The sequence below is a fragment of the Physcomitrium patens genome, chromosome 23 (assembly GCF_059467195.1).
Source record: "Physcomitrium patens ecotype Gransden chromosome 23, ASM5946719v1, whole genome shotgun sequence".
NCBI lineage: Eukaryota > Viridiplantae > Streptophyta > Bryopsida > Funariales > Funariaceae > Physcomitrium > Physcomitrium patens.
In genome coordinates, this window is record NC_143432.1 from 4,521,713 (window position 1) to 4,541,626 (window position 19,914).

General features: G+C 38.9%; 3 protein-coding genes and 1 long non-coding RNA gene across 10 annotated transcripts; 1 reads left to right on the top strand and 3 right to left on the bottom strand.

Moving 5' to 3' along the window:
• Positions 1–412: 412 nt before the first annotated feature.
• LOC112275674 (cytochrome P450 782C2c) lies at positions 413–5,053 on the bottom strand. Its single transcript, XM_024506234.3, has 4 exons — positions 4,169–5,053; positions 3,865–4,041; positions 3,487–3,759; positions 413–3,214 (listed from the first exon to the last, which is right to left on the bottom strand). Exons 1-4 carry the CDS (start codon positions 4,652–4,654, stop codon positions 2,600–2,602), a joined length of 1,551 nt encoding a protein of 516 aa, XP_024362002.1. The 5' UTR covers positions 4,655–5,053; the 3' UTR covers positions 413–2,599.
• LOC112275676 (uncharacterized) lies at positions 1,328–2,024 on the bottom strand. Its single transcript, XM_024506237.3, has 2 exons — positions 1,750–2,024; positions 1,328–1,466 (listed from the first exon to the last, which is right to left on the bottom strand). The coding sequence occupies exons 1-2, from the start codon at positions 2,022–2,024 to the stop codon at positions 1,415–1,417; spliced, it is 327 nt and encodes a 108-aa protein (XP_024362005.1). The 3' UTR covers positions 1,328–1,414.
• A 67-nt stretch (positions 5,054–5,120) lies between the features above and the next one.
• On the bottom strand, positions 5,121–9,068 carry LOC112275675 (uncharacterized). Of its 2 annotated transcripts, none has more exons than XM_024506235.3 (6): positions 8,268–9,068; positions 6,944–7,617; positions 6,750–6,829; positions 6,528–6,605; positions 6,190–6,263; positions 5,121–6,069 (listed from the first exon to the last, which is right to left on the bottom strand). In XM_024506235.3, the coding sequence occupies exons 2-6, from the start codon at positions 7,383–7,385 to the stop codon at positions 5,856–5,858; spliced, it is 888 nt and encodes a 295-aa protein (XP_024362003.1). In that variant the 5' UTR covers positions 7,386–7,617; positions 8,268–9,068; the 3' UTR covers positions 5,121–5,855. The 2 variants fall into 2 exon arrangements, with proteins under 2 accessions (XP_024362003.1, XP_090102682.1); XM_090246556.1 differs by having other exon boundaries at positions 6,944–7,678; positions 8,268–9,020.
• A 953-nt stretch (positions 9,069–10,021) lies between these two features.
• Positions 10,022–14,304, top strand: LOC112275782 (uncharacterized). Of its 6 annotated transcripts, none has more exons than XR_016500364.1 (3): positions 10,067–12,309; positions 12,420–13,432; positions 13,624–14,304. It is a non-coding gene; the product is annotated as an uncharacterized LOC112275782 (long non-coding RNA). The 6 variants fall into 6 exon arrangements; XR_016500367.1 differs by having other exon boundaries at positions 10,294–12,309; positions 12,420–13,033; positions 13,310–14,304; XR_016500366.1 differs by having other exon boundaries at positions 10,295–12,309; positions 12,420–13,033; positions 13,319–14,304.
• Positions 14,305–19,914: the final 5,610 nt, after the last annotated feature.

Below are 19,914 nucleotides of genomic sequence, written 5' to 3' on the forward strand. Positions count from 1 at the left end.
CTTAGATTTCTCTTATTTTATGTTTTTCCATACTTATGTCTTTATTTGGATTAAAGATCAATCAATCACTTTTTAGTTTTTAATACTATGATTATTTTTAAAAATTAACAAAGAATACATTGTTGCAATCATTTTCAATAGATTCTTTTCTTTAAAAAAATCATCATGGAATTGATTACATATACCTTCAAATTCCATCCTTCATTGCAACTTAAAACTAAGCAAAAAACACAACTCACTTGTCTTTTTGTTGACAAATGCTTATATTATAACCTTAAAATTTATTAGACATCCATTTTGAAAAAATAGATTTTTGACCTTTAAAATCCCCCAAGTTCTAACTTGTATTACCAATAAAATTAGACTCCCAATCTTAAAAGACACAAAGCCTTCATATTGTGAGATATAGAGAAACAATCAACACCTTTTTTATTGTATTTGCAAAGTTTGCATTTCAATAAAAATAACCTTTTTCCAATGTTTTAGTAAAATACAAAAATCATTGCACTTTTAATATTAGTTGCAAGAGCCAGTGAAAAGAAAATCCAACATTTGATTACCCCTAAAATAGCAAGTCATAATCACATGGCTAACCAGGAATACTAATTTAGCTTTAACATTCATTATCATCCAGAACTTCCCTAAAGGCGGTTTTAACCATAGAAGAAGAAGAAGAAGAAGAAGAAGGAAAAAATTAAAATTAAAATTAAAACCCACATAGCTGCAAGAAAAACCATCAAGAAATAACTTACCAGTTAAGACTCCAGTTGAATAGAGTCCATCTCCCTTTTTGATTGCCTTCACAGCTTCCACAATTTGTGTCATCTTGCCTTGTCCTTAAGATGTCATTATTCTATTCCTAAAAAAAATAAAAACGCTAATCCGTGATTACTTAGCTGTAACACGCGGCCACAGCTGCGCCTAATCCCTCCAACTTTCGAGGATGCATCAGCGGCTGAGTCAAGGCTCAGTTATCCAGTCTAATTTTTATTTGAAAAGGAAGACAAGATTCTGAGACTCTGATGAAGCATTCTGCACAGCAATCAAATGTAATACCACCTTCTTTTCTCACACTTAAGGTGAACTGACTACTTGTGAATATAGTATCACTCAATTCTCAGAAAATTGTCGTGCATAATAGATCCAGACAGAGCTCTGTTCTGAAAACATTATTTGGTCGCTTACCAGGATAACATGGAATATTCGTTACAAATTCAAGGCAGGGATGAGCTGCAGAGCGGGGAAGGTGAATCAATTTGACACAGAAAACAAAGCATAATCAAACCATTTGGCGTAAGGCTGCCCCCAGGACAAAAGCTTGAAAGTGGTGGTGGCGACAACTTATTGAACATCTGACTAACCATGCAGCAGCAGCTTCTTAAACCTCCACATATCTGCACCGTCTCGATGACCTTCAGGCTGATGCTGTGACAGACTTGGTATAGGATCTCCCTTCCAGAACTTCTCTGCACATATCCGTACATGATTCGTTATTACGCAGACAAACCTGCTGATCATTTATCACATCCTCAAGTCTGCAGAAGGCACGCAGACAATCTCGCCTTCCTTTAATAAAAATTTCATTATTTCGATCAGTCTACTGTCTCGTACTTCATGAAGAGACGCACATAAGTAGCATTTTAGTGTGTGATATCAAGAATCTGCAACATTATTGCCTGGTATAACCAGTAGGTTTCGAAGCAGTCTGGTCACGTTGCTTTAAATGCAATATTTTGATTTGAATGTTGCCTGGAACTTTTCGGAGCAGAGCTTGTCTTTGCTGTTATGAGCTGCCTCGTCGCACAGATCAGATTCCTCAACTCTCGCCTTACTCGTACTGTCGCGAGCGTGACAGCCGTGGACCCGAGGGTAAGAGAGGACCCTGAGTACGAAGCTGCTGTTATGACCTGCGAAATGATGGTCTCGGCGTCGTAACTCCCACCGACCGCATCCTGCCAGGGCTTGCAGCTTTCGAATTGAAGACAAATATTACGAAGAGTATTGCAAGCAGTGACATGTAACATTATTACACGGGGTCACTTGGTACGATCCTTTGGAGCACAAACACGGTTGCTTACAGAGCGTCACTATGGTACATCATTTATGCATGTCAATACATTGAAAATGTTTTGAGCTTCAAAATACGTGTGTTAGCATTCCGAAAGAGCAATGAGATAACACCAGTGAGCGATTGCAGTGATCATCCACAACCGAGTCATGGAAGAGATCATCGAGCCTCTACCGCAGCCTCGATATTAGCTGCATTGCCATCTGAAATGTGTATATATACAAAAGGCATCTTCCAGAAACCAGAACATGCGCCACATGTGCAGTAGGTAATGCCTGCAATCTTGCATCAACCTGCGATCAAGCGACCGCCAACTGCTAGAATTGACTCTTCAATAGAAGAGTCAAGAAAGTGCTTGTCAGGGATGTAAATGACGACTCCACAGACATAACTTCATAGCACTGTGTTAAAACCGTTGGCTAAACTGTACAGTAATCGAGCCCACCTGCACCAAGTGGATAGCAAGTAAAGTTTTATATTTCGAACAGCTCAGGAACAGCAAGCAATGCAAGAACTCATCTCTACCAATCGCTAGAGCCCCTCAAGAAGATGAAGATCGACACGCAGGTCTCCATCTACAATAAGATCCGGAGAATTCTTCCAATCTATGTAAGTCTCACTGATCGTAGCACCAGCAGGAAGGCGCCAGAGAATACACTGCAGGCACAAAGCGAGGGCATATTGAACGGTGATCATACCGAGGTTAAGTCCAGGGCATCCACGTCTGCCATAACCAAAGGGAATGTAATGAAAGTCACTTCCCTGCACGGTAAGATTGGAGTCGACGAAGCGATCCGGGGCAAACTCTAAAGGTGAGTTCCAGAAGGAAGGGTCTCGACTCAAAGCGTACAAATTCACAAGCACAGTGGATCTCGCAGGGATATGGTATCCTGCAACTTCACACTGCTCGACGTTACCATGCGGGATAAGGAGCTGGGCTGGTGGGTGCAAGCGGAGCGTCTCCTTGATGATGTTGTTGATGAGAGGTAGGCTAGAGATGTCCGATTCTTCAACAAGGCGCCTCCTGCCAACAACTTCGTCAAGCTCGTCAAGAGCCCTCTGGTGGAGAAGCGGTTGCTTTAAAAGCTCTTGCATGGCTCTTCCAACCCCTCTGGATATCGAGTCGCTTCCTGCTAGCATTAAGGCCTGCCACATTGCTTGAAATTTCAAACAACTGTTGGAGAAGAAATCTCACGTCTAACTTTTAAGGATCATAGAATCTTAACGTGATGAAATTCATGAAACCCACTCTAGGAGGTATGGAAAGCCCTCTCTACCATGACCAATCTGAGCAGCTTCTGGACTTAGAATTTGTCCCAATCTTCTCAAAATGCGTGTCGTCGACAACCCAAAATGCATATGGGACCAATTGGAGGTGGAGAGCGTTAGGTTGGACGAGGAAAGTGAAGTGTACATACAAAGACAACTCCCATTAGCTGGTCATCGTCCAAACGATCCTCGCCTTCGAGTGACAAGAGCTTGCTCAAGATATCCCTTTGGCAGGCGCCACTTTCAATCTCGTCCGATGACAACCTAATTTTATCCAGTCGCTTCTGCTCAATCAAAGCCATAATACTCTTCCGCAGCTGGACCTCCCCAAGCCCGAGCCCACGCTCGATGCCTTGGAGATCGAGCCACCGAAGCGATGGAATGAGGTCGCTGATGTTTATCATTGATAAATATTTTACCATCTGTACATTTGAACCCCAACGATTGAGAGAACATCCAGGGCAGACCTAGCATTGTGTTCCAAAATAGAGAACGATTCACCAAAATGAAGTGATGCGACTGATTACCGTTTTAAATGTAAGCACCAAGGTCTGGATCTCCTCGGAGAAGACCTTACCGCCATAGTCCCTTCCAAATAGAAGGCCAATGCTGAGGCTCATACCCAGAGTTAGAACGGCTTCAGTGAAATTGGCTTCGTGTTTCGCATCTAAATCTTCACGAATTGCTCGCAACATTTTCAGCACCTACATTTTCTGCCAGTCCTAGAATAAGTCTCAGCTTGCTGGTGCTAATGAATTCCCAGTTTCAAACAAAACCTGATGAGAATCGACTGTTCCAAAGAGATTGAGGCCATGAAATTCACGGACTGACCTGGTCCTTCCTCAGATCTCTCGTTGCAGCAATCTTTTTGGGTGATAAGAGCTCCATAACAAACGTGCGCCGCAGACGCTGGTATTTAGGATCGCTGGCGGACATCGAGATGATGGAATTCCCTTTGAAGGAGACGTATTCGCGGACAACGCTCATGGGCCGGTTCGCGAACTCCTGGTCGTGTCTTTTGAGAAACTCCATAGCCATCCGCGCGCTCGACGCAACCACATACGGCTTGGAGCCCAACCACAGTAGCATCAGCTCCCCGTGCTTTTCCGCGAGCTTCGCAAACATCACCTCCGGGGGATGCCCGGCAGGCAACGACGCCAAGCACCCGACGACGGGCCATGCCGGCGGCCCCGGCGGCAGCTTCAACCCCCTCTTGGTCTTCTTATCGATCCCAACTCCCACAATCACAGCCACAACCATCGTAATCAGAACCCAGATCCATACGTCGCCTACCATCTCCTCGATCGTCCTCCGCATCGTCCTCCGAATTGCCGTGAACCCAATCAGCCTGAAGTTGGATGCAATAGATTCAGGTCGCTCCGCAGCGAAATTGAACACTCTCTTTCAACGGAACTGGCACGGCACAAAAATCTCACATGCTGTATATGCAAGGTGTTCTCCTTAGGAACCCTGACTATCTACAGAAAACGAATCTTCCAACAGGAGCGACTGATGAAGCATGCCCACGGAATGCAACAGATCCAAGGAGGTAGACGCGTCTCAGTTCTGCTGAAAGGTAGGATTGATGTTGCGAGGAAGAGGTAGGAGGTGTGGCAGAATGAAGATTAGGATAAATCTTGAAGTACACCTCCAGGTTTCAAGCGAAGGGGGCAGATGTGACAAGAGGAGAATCCAGCGTGATTTCAAAAGAAAACGTGAGACTTGTACGTGAGAAAAAAGGCGTTACACAAACATGATTCATCGTATCAGGAGACATCGGATATTCGTGAAAGTTTGAACTGAAGTCAGCCCATCCCGTTGGCCGATTAAGCCAACAAGCAAAAATTAGAGGACTTTGCAATTTGGATTGTGATGAAAGTAGCAAAAGGTCTTTAACATCCTTCGGAGGCTTATGAAAAAACTGCTCTGAAGGTGGTACCACAGAGACGTGGCATGAGCGAGTACTACGGAGCTGTCCTATTCCAAACAGAAAACCTGACTAGCCGTGATTTCTAGGCTAGTGTGGGCCAAAAAAATCAGGAATTACTGTTGCTGCATAATCTATAGTACACATTGTCTGAGATCAGATGAAGATTTCTTTTCTTTTCCATGAACACAATCACAGGCTCTTTCAGAATATCTTGGTTCCATCTTCGTCCTTGCTTTGTCCATCTTCTGATCTTAGTTCTATCTTTGTCCAGAGATGTTCTGATCTTCTGATCTCTGGCTCCGTACGCCTTCAGAAAGTTTTTACTTTCAAAGTCTACACTTCATGACGTCGAGATCCTGAAATCTTCGTCTATCGATACGATACTTCATCTTGAGGTTGCTGACTAAGATATTCACAAGTGCACAAAATTTGTAAGAGAAATCTTCAACAAGGAGAGCCTCAGTCCACCTGTAGTTCCTCCAATCGTCTCGGGTCCAACCTTGAAAATTGAATGAAATTCTAATCCCAGTCCTGCATCTGACCTTAGTTTTAAATGATAAAAAAGCAGAGACCACTTAAATGTTTGCCTTAAGCAACAGCCACTCCTTCATATCTTGGTCTTCTTACAGGGCTATTTGGTTGCAAACCATCAGGAGCTTTTCTCTTCGCACAAGTCGAAGTATTTGAACTATCACTGGATCCAGATGATGCGGAGGCGAGTCTAATGTGACCATGCAGACGCTGAACATCTTCAATCTGTACAGGTTTGATGAGAAACTCTTTAGCACCCTCTTCTAGGCACCTGCATGACAAACAACAAGAACATATAAGCACAGGTGTGAACGCACTAAAGTTCAATTGTAAGTTTTGAATTGGCGATTATTTCACGTCTGACATGAAATGTACTGAAAATTGTATGTACCTTTTAATTCGGTTACTGTCATTTTCAGATGACATCACTATAACTGGCAACTCCTTGAAAGCTGAGGTTTCTGCCTGCAATAGAAAGCCACAAACATGAAGATTAATCATCACAACTTCAAAATGATCATAAAAATAGAACGAAAAGAATGTTCTTAGAATTTGCACAACATTCGCGCATGATTAGGTGGTATTTCAAATATACTTTGTCATTAAGAAGCTGCAGATAGGGTAATAGTTACAATCCAGGAGAAACCCTATTTCACATCTCACATCTCACACAATGGAACAGTCCTATGTATCTAACATTCAAGCCAGAACTGGTCAGAGGATTGATACCTTCACTATTTTGAGGAGGTCATATCCAGTCATCTCCGGCATACAATAATCCGTCATGATTAGATTCACTGTAACTTTCTGCAGATGACATGTAGAATTAAATCAGTGAGGCCATCAAAAAAATTCTCCAGCACAAGAAACCCACCGCACGACGGCATCGCAGCACACCTTCCACAGCATAACATTGAAGTAGTTGAGATGTTGGAGCAAACTGAGACTTACATTGGCCTTGACTGAGGTTGAGCAGCTTTCAGAAAGCCCAAGATACTCCAATGCCCGCAAGGCACTGTTCACAGTTGTAACTGCAAAGCAAACAACTTATCAGTGCATTGTTCAACCCTCTCTGATTAGACAAACACAGTTCGCAAACTTAGCATGAGTTTATTGCAGTAAGGAGATCAGGAAATACTCCGCACCTTTATAAGATGAAGTTTTCAAAAGTCTTTCGATGACTTTTCGGTCAATAATGCTGTCATCCACTGCTAAAACATGGTACTCGGGATTGCTCATGCTAAGAACCGATTCGGCCGAAGTCTCTTCGGATCGAGGATCTTCAGCTCTTGATTGGTCTGAGTCAGAGTTCTCCACGGGAGGAAGATCATGACTATTGGGTTCAACTTTCTGGTTCCCTGTTCCAACAGTGTGTGTGGAGCTTTCACAAGTCTTGGCTGAGCCAACTCCAGCGCTCATTTGCTTTCCCTGGTCTCTAACTTTCCGTGACTTCGCCTTCCATTTACTTTGCACCTTGGCACGCTCTTTGGGCAACAGTACCTTCCACGGTAAGTCATGGTAAGAGGAAAGCATTCCGGACTCCATTTTGCCTTCGAAGTTGCTGACACTCTGCACCAAGGCTTCCATAACACAATACTCCACACTCGCTGGTTGTCTTGACGTTAACAAACTTCCTCTTCGTTACTGATAATAGCATCCATGGCAATACATATTGAGTTGCTTCGAGACTCACTTCACAGGCTGGATGCAGTACAAGCCTCACAGTAGGAAATATGATCGCAGCCTCAAAGCCCGAGGAGAAGCCGTTAACTGTGAAAGAGGTCTCACGGACCCTTCACTCACTTTACAGAATCAGAATCTGTTCAGTCAAATAAACCTTGTTAAAACATGCCAGGTGGTACGTGTGCAGCCATTCTTTCCTGAAAATGAAACAAAATTTAAAGTTTCATCAAGTATTGACATGACGGAAAATTCCAAACTCCACAGAGAAACTGTTTATATCGATGCAGTTGCAATGCCAAGCATCACCGTCCGTGCTGTGCAAAGCCACGAAGCGGAGCCACAACCTAGACAGATCCATAACCAATATCGCAACACTGTCTTCGAGTATTTATTGGGGGAAATTTCAGCAGAACTCTGGTCTAAGGCAACACGAAAAGCTGTGCCTGCAACCAGGAGCCTGACTACATAGCATACTATGGATATAAAACAGTCGACCAACGCGCACTTTACACCTGAAGTTGACGATGAACAAACGAGTGATACGTGTGACAAGACAAAGAAGTTCGGCTCCCAGTAGAAACAGGGTTGTCGTATGAAGTCACAACCATAACTATTACTTTTGCGGCAGTACAAAGTTTCAATGCACAAGCATTCAAACAATTATCAAAGAAAATAGCTACAATTTTATTTAAAAGTGGAAAACGGGGAGACGAGGCAGGATAGCAAAAAGGCTTTAAAATCATAGCGGAGATTACTAAAGAGTGCGTGCCGGGAACAAAGACTTACCAATCGAAGGGTGTGAGCGTCGGGCTCAAAAACTCCCACAACGCTGAATACTTCGCACACAGAAATACCTCCCCTTTCACCTCTTCAACCAAGAGACACTTCACGGAAGGTAGTACCGCTAGTGACAGGGATTATCAAAATGCGTGACCTACTTTACCATTTAGCCTATACCCCTCACCAGATCATTCACAACATCAAACCCGATTACAAAACAACACCAAGTCCACAGAGAAGCCTCTACTCAGGCGCCCTCACCAAGACAAACGCTCTCTTGATCCTTAAACTTTCACTCTCAAATAGCGAATCCAAAACGCTCTTGAATCAGCACTACCACTATCCACTTTTCAATCGCAAAAACCAGATACCAGGGCTGAAGCCAACCACTTAAGTGACAGTCCTCGTCCACACCTGATTCCAAGACCTCACACGTACTACAATCTCACGACACAACACTCGCACGCAATTCCCAATGCTTGCAGCACGGCCCTATATCAAGCATAAAAATGCGAACGAAGAAGCGCTCTATTTGCACAGAAAGTCTTTTAAAACATAACGCAGCAACGACACACGAATATGTTACGCAGGGCCGGAGGAGGGCGAGAAAAATTAACGTGACGTCAGGCGTTTGGAACAATGATGAAAGTTGAAAAGATGCGCTACTTGCAAAAGCACAGCGAGACGACGAGAGTGACTGGGGTGGGGTGGGGGACGGGACTATGGAGTTTGAGTTCCCCTGTTTTGCTGCGAGGGGTCGAGTGAGTGAGTGTGAGCAAAAGACAGAGGAGTAGGCGAGAGAGCGTTGGAAGGGTATGCAGAGGAGACAAGCTCTACTCAGAACGCGACAAAAAGGCTCAGGAACGCGACAGATCGCGGGGGAGAAAATCACGCGGAAATCCCACTGTTGTGGTGACTAGAGGACAAAAACTTGACTCTTCGCCCCATTTACCCCCTCCGCTCCCGGATTTGGTCTCGTTGCGGGCGATCTCTCGACCTCGGCTCTCATTTCTCCATCTCCGTTGATCGTCACTCATCCACACTCTCAAGCCCACCTCTTCGGTAATCACCTCATATTAAACCACGTTGAAATGTGAATTCCGTTCCGAATGTGGGACTTTCCTCGTGGTTTTTGTATTGGATATGTTTGCTGAATAATTCAGCTCATGAGTTCCAGTCGAGGTGAGGAAATTTATACAGGGATTGTTACCTCACCACCACCGCTGTTGGTACATAATGACTATGGTTGAAAGGGGTGAAATGGGTGCATGTGGAATGTGAGGGTGGTATTTAGAGAGGGAGAACATGCAATGGAGATTGAGTTGGGATTTGGTAGGGTTGTGATAGGATTGTGGGGGGGTTTTGTTGGTTTGTTATTTAGTTTTGTCACGACCCATTTCCGAAGTGGGATACGGTTGTCTTGCACATGTGGCAGCTTGTTGAGCTTTGGCCATACTTGCCCCGCCGGTCATTCCCTTGGGTCTCTATTAAAAGACAATCTAATGAGAGAACTGGAAAGGACAAATTACTACAACCCCAGCTACAAAATCTTACATCCAATTGAAATCCTCTAATATAAGTTCTGCTTCTTCATACGTTCATCCATTAGTGGAATCGCCTTCCTCGTTCACGTGTCAGTGGAAAGTGGTTAAGTTACTGCAAAAAGCCAACACAGAAGCTTCCGAACTACTAGTCGAGTCACCCTTGGTTTTCATTCATCCCAAACGATGGATGATAAAACCCCGAGTAGTACAACGCAGCCTTCAGGGTCAATTGCTGCCAGCTTTGACTTAAAAGTTACCCACAAAGTACACGAGAAGCCCTAAAAGGTCATGGCCTCAAAAAGTTTGGGTAGCACATCCCACCCACTGGCTTTACCCTGCCCCTTTTAGTTATCCACTTCTTTGGGCATGAGTGGATTATATAATATACATATATTTTTTGCTAAATATGGAATAAGAAAGGCCAGCTCTGCAATCTGGGATCTGCAATCTGATTCTCTGGGTCAACTCTTTTCCAGTTCTTCCGACCCACTTTTTGTTAATTAGTACTTTATTTTTTATTCTTTTGCTACGCTTACCTTCTTGTGTGAACCAGGACACCCACCGTATCGCCACACAGAGAATATGAATATAAAAATAAATAAATAAATGATGATGATGCAAATCATGAAATAATGGCTTTGCTTGCATTGAACCTCAATCTCAAGTGTCGTTTGCTGCATGAGAAGCCAAATAGTTAGGGCGCTTTTGGTGTCCAAAGCGACAGCAGGTTTTGTTTTATCCTTCTGTCTGGAAGTCGATTTGGACTATTTGCTGAATCCCTTGAAAATAGTATTCAAATCCTGTATTCACCGACCTAGATTCCATTACGAAAATAAAGAGTCAATACTGCAATAAAACTTATGATTGATTTTTTTCGTATAAATTATGGGTGCTGACATCAAGGTTTCTCAATTCCATCGAACTTGTTTCCCAAAGGTTGGAACACGTAATTGCCTTTAAGTTGCTTTTCCTAAACAGTATTAGATAAACATAGAACGATTGCACACACATTTAGAAGCATTGAATATTGATACAAAACATGACTGTAAAACATAGCAACTAAGCTCTCTTATGTTGAAGATTGCTGAGTAAAAAAATACAGCAGACGGTTCTCCAAATTCATAGAAACACACATGAGTGATTCGTTTCCAACATAGTTTTAGTGAAAGTATACTTTATTTTTTTTAGAGCATCAATACTACCGTAGCTGTGAAGAAATTATCATAATATGACATAGATGATATATGGCAACTCAACTTTTATATGAATGTGCACATGTTTGAATGTTTTAAATTTTCATTTTCATTTGCATAAAGTGTGATCCGATATTGGATTTGATACGATTGTTTTGATTTTTGCGCTGGTAAACCTCATAAAATCATAAATGTGTGATTGACTCGCAGTTCTTTTCAACACATGTACTTTGCTTTAGTAGAGGTTAATGAGCGTATAAAATAAAAATAAAAACTGCACATAAAAAGAGTAATATTTTAACACATTAAAAAATATGTATATCTCATGTATTTTTTTTTTCAAAAAATAAAACAGTTGAAATGGAACATATGCAAGTCCAGTAACAAGTTTGTTGATTTGTTCGTTAATTACATGCATGACCCACATTCTCGTATTTTCATTCATAGTACTAACGAAGAACGATTCTTATAACAACACCCATTAAACGAAACACCGAGTCAGAGTTTTTAAAGGAAATCAAATCCACACAAACACAACTCAACCCAAAGAAGATGTTGTAGAATATACTCGACCACGGAGAGAGATTCCGTTCACACTGCCCAAATGCGGAGCCCACCATCGGCCAACAGACCTCAGTTATATTTATTTTGTGGTCACGTGATCAGAGCAGTTGGGCAGGTTCGGAGCCAAACCAGCCAAGTTTAGGGGGTCGCTAACTTAGGGGGCACCTCTACCTACGCTGAAACCCATGATTTCACACGTCATCAACTATGACGTAGGGCTAGCCGCACCGAACATCTCAGCCCGTTCCTTGATGGGAACACGTTCCCGCAGAGGGGCGTCTCAGGTGCTCGTGCAATCCCTTACCCCCAAGATGTACTTGCGGATGAACTTCGTAATGTTTTATCTTCATCCAGGGGATGAAAGCTATCGTTGTAGGGTTTTTGTGAGAGGTCCGCGGCCCGCGGATGAAACCCTAATTCTAATAAATAAACATCTTTTTGCTCTGATTAAAGCTGGGCATACTGTGTTGGGTCTGCACACATTATCGGTAGCCACCTCCGTTGCATATGCGCAGTCGGCGGGTTGAATGTCCAGTGGGAGCAAGGACACAAGACTAGAGGTTATTCAGTTAATTCTTCTTCCCTTTCCGCCGTGAGAGTCACTCATACCTCTTTTTCGCCCCTACAGTTGCGGGAAACATTTTGGAGATCTGCCCGATCCCTTCGGAGTGGATGGACACGATATCCCGAAATTCATTCCCCCCGATCGCCCATTCTTGGGTGGATTCGTCTCAGCACCAAGATCTAGTAACGGAAACCTCTACATCTGATTTTTATTTTTACTTTTGAAGGTAATCAACCGCGCGTCCTCGGTTATAAATTTTTGACACTAATCAGGGTGAGTTGTCTTGGCGCAGAAGGTGAAAAAAGGGTAATGAATCAGCGGACGGCGCCTGCGCTTCGGTGGGGTTAAAAATCTTCTGTGGATTGAGGCGATCTCACTGTCTCTGCCGGGAGATCTCTGTTCTGCAGTGAACTTGCCGGTCCGCAAGGTTAGATTCTGCTGAGAGGTGCAATATGTGTGTACATATGCTCGCAGTGGGTTTCCTGACATCACCATCAGATCTTTGCAAATTGGTTTTAAATCGTATGACGTTACGTGGCTGAGGTGGAGGTTGGAGGTCCATCCAACCGGGTGAGTCCTTTGCCTGCTTCCCACCGCGTTCAATGAGATCTTGAGACGTGTGAAGATTAGCATTCGCAAGGGGGCTGTACTGCATACATCATACGGCACTTCCTGGTCATGGAATTAGCAAATCTACCAGGTGTTCTTCACGACGTTGCAGAAGATTCACTTGTTCTCTACATAAATGTGTTCCCCCTTATACTTGTCGATTCTGCTTTATAATAAATTAAGAAATCATATTTTATACTGATATTATCATGCTTCTTTCATCAGAAATAAGCGAGATTGGTATATTATTCAATGATCGTTTTGGGTGGAAAGTGAGTGACGATATGTAAATGTGTGGTAAGAAGACTTCATTGTGACGTCAAGTTCCATGAGATGTCACAAATACAGGAAAGAAAAAACATTCTCAGAAGTCCCACGAAGCATGTATATCCATTTTATAGGGTTCGCATATTTTCTAGGGTTGGTGGGTGATTAATTATAGTGGGTGCAACAATCAATCAATCCATTTGCATGGGCCAGGAAGTCTAAGTCCAAGTCAGGTGGACACTTTATTGTGGGGTCGATGCTAATAATAGGGAAACAATCTCTTTGAATCAAATCCAATTTTCGTAGCATGAATAGGAAATGAATCGAGGGAGATTTATAAGGAGCATGAGAGAGATTCACTAGGGGATTTTTGGCTTACGGGGGTCTTCCATGAGCCCAGCCGAAGCTCATCTCTGTCCAGCAGCTCAGGTCTTCACTTGTGTTGAACTTCATATCATGCCAACCCTAACCAACGACACAATCTGGAATCCGGCTGATTTCCAGTGGCTTATTGCTTGAACATCATCAAGATAAGTAACAATCATGCTTCAAAAGCAAAATGTAGTGTAGGTTATATTCCATAGTTTAATATTAAATTATATGAATATACACTGCTGCAGAGACCATAAGTGAGGGGCTGAAGTTGTAACTGAAGAGTAGCATGGAAAGAGAGTTCTAGGAGGTGCATCTAAGGAATAGAGGCAACAGATAAGGTGGATGGATGGACGGACGATGAACGAATGGATGAATTGGTGACTGAATGGATGGATGAATTCAGAGGGTCATTTATGAATCCATTGGGCTTCAATAGCATGACCATGTGTGTCACCTCTCTGCCTCTTACTTGCACTCTTTTATGTGCTCTCCACATGTTTAAGGCAAACATGGAAAGAAATATAATTGAAAAAGAAAAAAAGAAAAAAAAGTCAATCAAAAGAAAAGGTAGAATGTTGACGATTCCTAAGATCACAACCCACATTATATTACTCACTCTTACATAAACTAAAATATAAACACATGAATATTAATATTTCAAATTCAAACAATTAATATGTGTGCAAAGGTTCTTCAAAACGTGGAAAGTATTACTTTCATTTGATTGTTAATATTTAAAACTATTCATTACATGCTTTTAGGATTTTTATGTTAATACTACAATGTGCAAACTTTATTACAGCTAACACTATTATATTCTTACATTGCTCTAACAAAGCTTAGATATTGAAATTCAAACCTACATTGTGGATAAAGTTGTAAATTACATGCCACTTTACATATACATTATGTCACAAAGTGTTTTTTTCATTTACTTTCAATGATAAATTATGATCCTGTGCTTGGTCCCTTTTTTGCACTTTCATTGTTAACTTGAATGTGTTTTAATCTTTTATATATTTCTTGAGAAATGAAAAAAAAAATTCTTCTTTAAATAATTTTTTTACTACATTATTGGAAGAAAATATCACCTTTTTATTTTTTTTCAATTTGCTTCGGTTATTTACTAAATAATTTAAAATGTGTATATTGGAGAAGAAAAAGTTGTAATTTATTTTAAAATAAATGTAACTGTTAAAATAAATAATCAAATAGTGCAGTAGAAAAATATTTGTAAAAATTACGTAAATATTTTTTTAAAAAAGTAATTGATATTATATTTTTACATTTTTTTGAAGTATCTTTAGCAAATTATTCTTGCATCAAATTGTTTGTTATCAGTAAACACCAAGTATTTAAACTCATAGTTGTAGTTTTTCTCTTACATAATATGTATTAAAGCAATGTCATTATGTTTTAAATTAGCACCACATGTTGTGTATGATGCTACAATATATGATGCATTTACACAGTTATTTTTTTATAAATAGTACAGTTTGTTTTAGGAACTCTGTGTAGTTAGAAGAATCAGTCTCCTTGAGGAAATAATAAATTTTTTATACCACCTAGACAGAAGCTAATAAGGTTCATTCAAAAAGCACATATATTTTTTACAAACATTAATAAAATAGGGAGAAAATGAAGATAAAAAATTTAGTGGGTTTTGAAATTTAATATTAATATAAAGACATTTATAAGACACTTTTGTAATAGCTTATTGTTTCCAAAAACTATTATGGTTTATAACATTAAGATTAAGTAGTTCATTTAGTTTGATCTACTCAATATCTGTCTTACATTTAATAATGCAGTAATTAAGCTTATACTGGAATTCATTATAAACATTGAATATCAAATAAGTAAAAAACCTAATTTTTTTTTATTATTTTTACATTACTAAACCAATCAAGAAGAACAATGAACAAAGATTTTCACAAACGCTAAATGTATAGTTGTATGAAAAATTTAATATAAAAAATGTATGTATTTATATATATATATATATATATATATTATTTCAGACATGAGCTTCAAAAAATGATTACTTTATAAGTATAAATTTATTATGTATAGTACTATTGAAGTTGTAAATGTTATAGTTATGTCTTGTATTTCTTTGGAATAGTAAGGGGAAGTGAAGGCTTTTCTGGTGCGGCACAAATAAAAAAGATAATAATTTAAATTTGTATTTAATTTGATTTTAATTTGTTTTTAATTTACAAGGATACTAGATTTTGTTTATTTTTGGTTAGGCTTTTAGACACATTGATTACCACTGCCACCTTAAAGAACTTTATCATGCACCCAATAAGCCAAATTTATCAGATCCATGTATTGAATTCAAAATTATAAAAAGACACTTTTCTTTTAAACCATTGGGCTCCACTAACTAACAGCTTCGGTGAGAAATGTGGTAAATCAATAACCCATCATTAGTATAACTAAACAGATTTCCAATGGCACTTCAATCACTGAAATCTAAATTAAAGTCACAAAATGTCTCATTGCTTTAAAATAATAAACTAATGCATAACCAAATTTAACATTGGCCGTTGAGTAAAAAGATTAATGTGTAGAAAAATCAATCTCACATTGTAAAGAAACTGTTTGTTGCACGACAAAAACTTAAAACCCATGAGCATTTTGATTTTATTTTATTCCATTTGAAGGGAACGTATATAATGCAACAAAGTAATCACACAATGATTGGATATAGCCTTCCATCAGCAACGATAATCCTCGTTATACCGGCTACAGTCAAAAGTTGTCCAGGTGGCACTCGCTGACCCGCCAGATGGAGGTCCAGCTCAGCAGCCCGGTCGTGAGGTGGGATCGTGTTGGACACGTGACCAATGTCCGACCTTTTCAAACGAATCCCTCGTGGAGCGTTCATTTGATGACTCGTGTCACGAGGAAGACGCGGATTGTGCCACGTGGTACACGTGGCATGTGATGCTTCGTGCGTTGGCACCCATCAACGTGGCAACTAGATGTTGGTGGATAATTATAAATAATAATAATAATAATAATAAGCAGTAGTAGTAGTATATATATATATATTACCGGTTTGGAAAGATTGTGGGCGATTTGAATGGATTCTCATCCCTCCCAATACCCTTTGACTCTTTTCACTACTAGCTTTTATATTTATTTCACTAAAGTTATACAATTTGCCTTTTTTTTTCTTGTTTATTTATTTATTTATTTATTTATTGCATTTTCTATACATCAAAGAAGCTGTAGAAGTTTATTAGAATAATTACCAACAATGTCATTACATTTGTGATTATCTCATCTTGTGATGTAGTGTGGGAATGAATTATATTGTAACGTGGCACCATTTGAGCCTTGGCACATCCATATGAATAGCCTATCAATACTTCATTTATTTATTATTAGTGGGTTTGCTTGTTGTTCTACCAAAAGAAAAATAATCAGAATCCACATTATTTGCCCTTCTTTTTATCCAAGTTTTCTTTAGTCCTTTATTTGCTTGGGAGAACATTAATTCTAATTGAAAACTACAGAAATTAGGCCTTTAATCCCAAATTTAACTATTATAATGTGAATTTAAAAATATCTTGAGCGTAATACTACATTCTGTATGATTTACAATATTTTTTACAAATGAGTAATTATTGCTTGCATAGTTTATCAATAGTTTTTTATTGAAATTGTTTATATTATATTATTATTTTCAAAATTAAATTGGATATCATTATTGTCTTTTCCTTACTTTTGTCAACAGAAAAAAGAAAGTATATACATACAAATATATATAATAAAAATGAATACTATTTAAATTATAAAAGGAACATAAATATGGATAATCTTACAATCAAAGAAAACACAAATAACACTGCATGCCAACTTGAAGTTAGTAATCCTACAGCTTTTTTTCTTTTTCTTTCATGTAATTTTATATTTCAAATTAAAATAATTGTGAAAAAACTTTGGTTTTTATTAATACGTTAGAAATAAACCATTCACTATTGTTATCCATACAATTCTTTACTTTGATATTCAAACCAAAACTTTGTAGGTTTTAAAAAAATAATTGAAAAGATTATATAGAATATTCCAACGTAGTTTGAATGAGTTAAAGGAATGTTTAAATTGTATACTATAAAGTAAAGAATACATCAAATTTTGTAATGTTTAATATACATTAAATGACAACAATAGTAACTGTGAATCTTAAAACTAGGAGATTATATACAAGGTTTCTACATTATGTTTGATCAAGTCTTTTATTCTGATCTTTATTTGATTTGATTTTTTGTTGGAGATACTTAAAGTTATGAAATTTCCAAAGACATATTCTTATGTGAATCTTGTGGTTGTAAAATTCGTAAGAATATTTGAACATCTTTTTATATTGACATTGTTATCATCCAACAGATAGAGTTGTTTTTGGAAAGATTTAGATACACAACCTCTTTGAACTGGTCGTAAGGTTTCTCTTGAATTTAAGCCAAAAACAGTCATCGATTTGACCAAACTTTGTTAATAGGCAACAACAATTCATAGTAGTAAGACAAAGAATTCTTCTTTCAAATCTTAATCCTTTGTGAGTTTGATGTGTTCAAATTTGAACTAAAATGAAAAAAAACTGCAGTATTTTAGAAAGAGACACAAAAAATGGAAACAAATAGTAAATAATACAATAAATTGTCATGACCTGAAGATAAGTTGAAATGATATTATCAAAATTAATGTTTTGTAGTGCTGTGTATTTAAATTTGCATAGCGTAATTTATAATTGTGGGTTGAGATGATTTGAGATTTTCTCACATTGAGCTTAATAAATCTTATCCTAGCCAGTATAAGATACACATTGAAACTAGTGAAGGCAATTTACAATATCGATAATAATTGAATGATAGGAATGAGTTAATTTGTTAAAATTCAACCAAGTGTATTGCAATTTTAAAAGTTGTTACAAACTGGGTCAATATTCACTTCAAGTGCTAAAACAACAAAAATTCAGTCTATTTGGTCTGTGATGAATTCTAAAAGGTACTGCACAAATCCAAGGTTTAGTGAGATGATTCAAATTAGAGCTTTGCAACAATATTAGCACAAACATGCAGAGTTCTGTATTTTAAATTTCCTAAAGCACAGTAATCAATGAATTTAGTTGAACATTTCCGAAAAGGTTGTGCTTTGGAAAAATATTACAAGCGTCAATGCAAGAGTCTTTGAATTTTCAAAACAAGTATGTATTTATATTTTCTAGATAAAATCTTGAGAACATGCTAACTTGTTTCAAATACAAGAAAGTTTATTTAATTTTCAGTATTCGAAATTCGAATAATAGTTGTTAACAAATTCAACTTTATAGAATTTCAAAAAGCAAAAAATGACCTATAAATTTTCGAATTGATTTAGAATCGTAATTTAAATAATCAAAGTACAAATCTCAAAAAAAAAAAGATATATATATATATAGTTTTTAAATCGTTGAATAAAAAGTTGTAGGAATTGATTCATGTGGTGCTACAGAGACACTCTGTCGCCATTATTTTCATTTATTTTAATATTTTCTTTCGTAAGTCCTACCAACATTAGAAATTAGCTTAATATTTTTCAAAACTTTATCCACATTATAAATCATTCTTTCATGGTATGCTGTGCCGAAAAGACACGTTCAAACTACCCTGCGTTAAACACGCTGTTTTTGGTCAAAGAATGAGATGCAAGAATCTCTTCCTGTCACAGAAGATGAGCTCATACATTCTCATCTTTGTTCCATTCCATTGAAGCACCAAACCACACATATATTGTTTGACGATATGGGTTCTAAAGATTATTCACTGTAGAGCAACACTTAAAACAGCTACAGCCCTAAACCTTCCATGCCCTCACATATCTATATATATACATATCGATATACGCACACAAGTAAAGACTAAATAAACAAATGATCTAGGGTGCAATAAATTCTAAACAAAGACTGTACGTTCACCGATCTCATCTGGTGCTCTTCGATCGACGTCTGTCTGCAATGCCGCCACCAGAATCCTGATCCACTAATTGATCATTATCGGGACACTCACAGAAAAGATTCAGTCATCTGCAGCGTCTGAAAATCCATTAAATCACTACCCAAGTCATGGAAATCAGCATGCATGGCACCGAGAGCTACAGTGAGTGTGTCCGTTACGGATCAAGGCGACCCATACTGAGCGTTTCATAAGTATTGTTTTGGTACGGTTAAATATTGTTTAATGTAGTTCGTCGGGGATACTCTTGCAATCACTAGCTTAGTAGGTTTTTTTGTGATTAGTTAACCCGCAGCCAGTGCTTCGACTCTACGGTGGTTCTGTTGACCATCGAAGAAGCAGAGACTGTGCCGCTGAGTTTGACAAAAGCTGGTCAGGAGCTCACGTGTTGTTGAAGTCACCATCTGGTACGTGATCTCATGTAGAGAACAGTAAAATCTAGCAACTTTTATGATAACTGCTGAGATACGAAGTGTGTACTGTAACAAAGTCGGTTCAAGTGCAACGAACGCGTCATTTGTTGCTGTGACG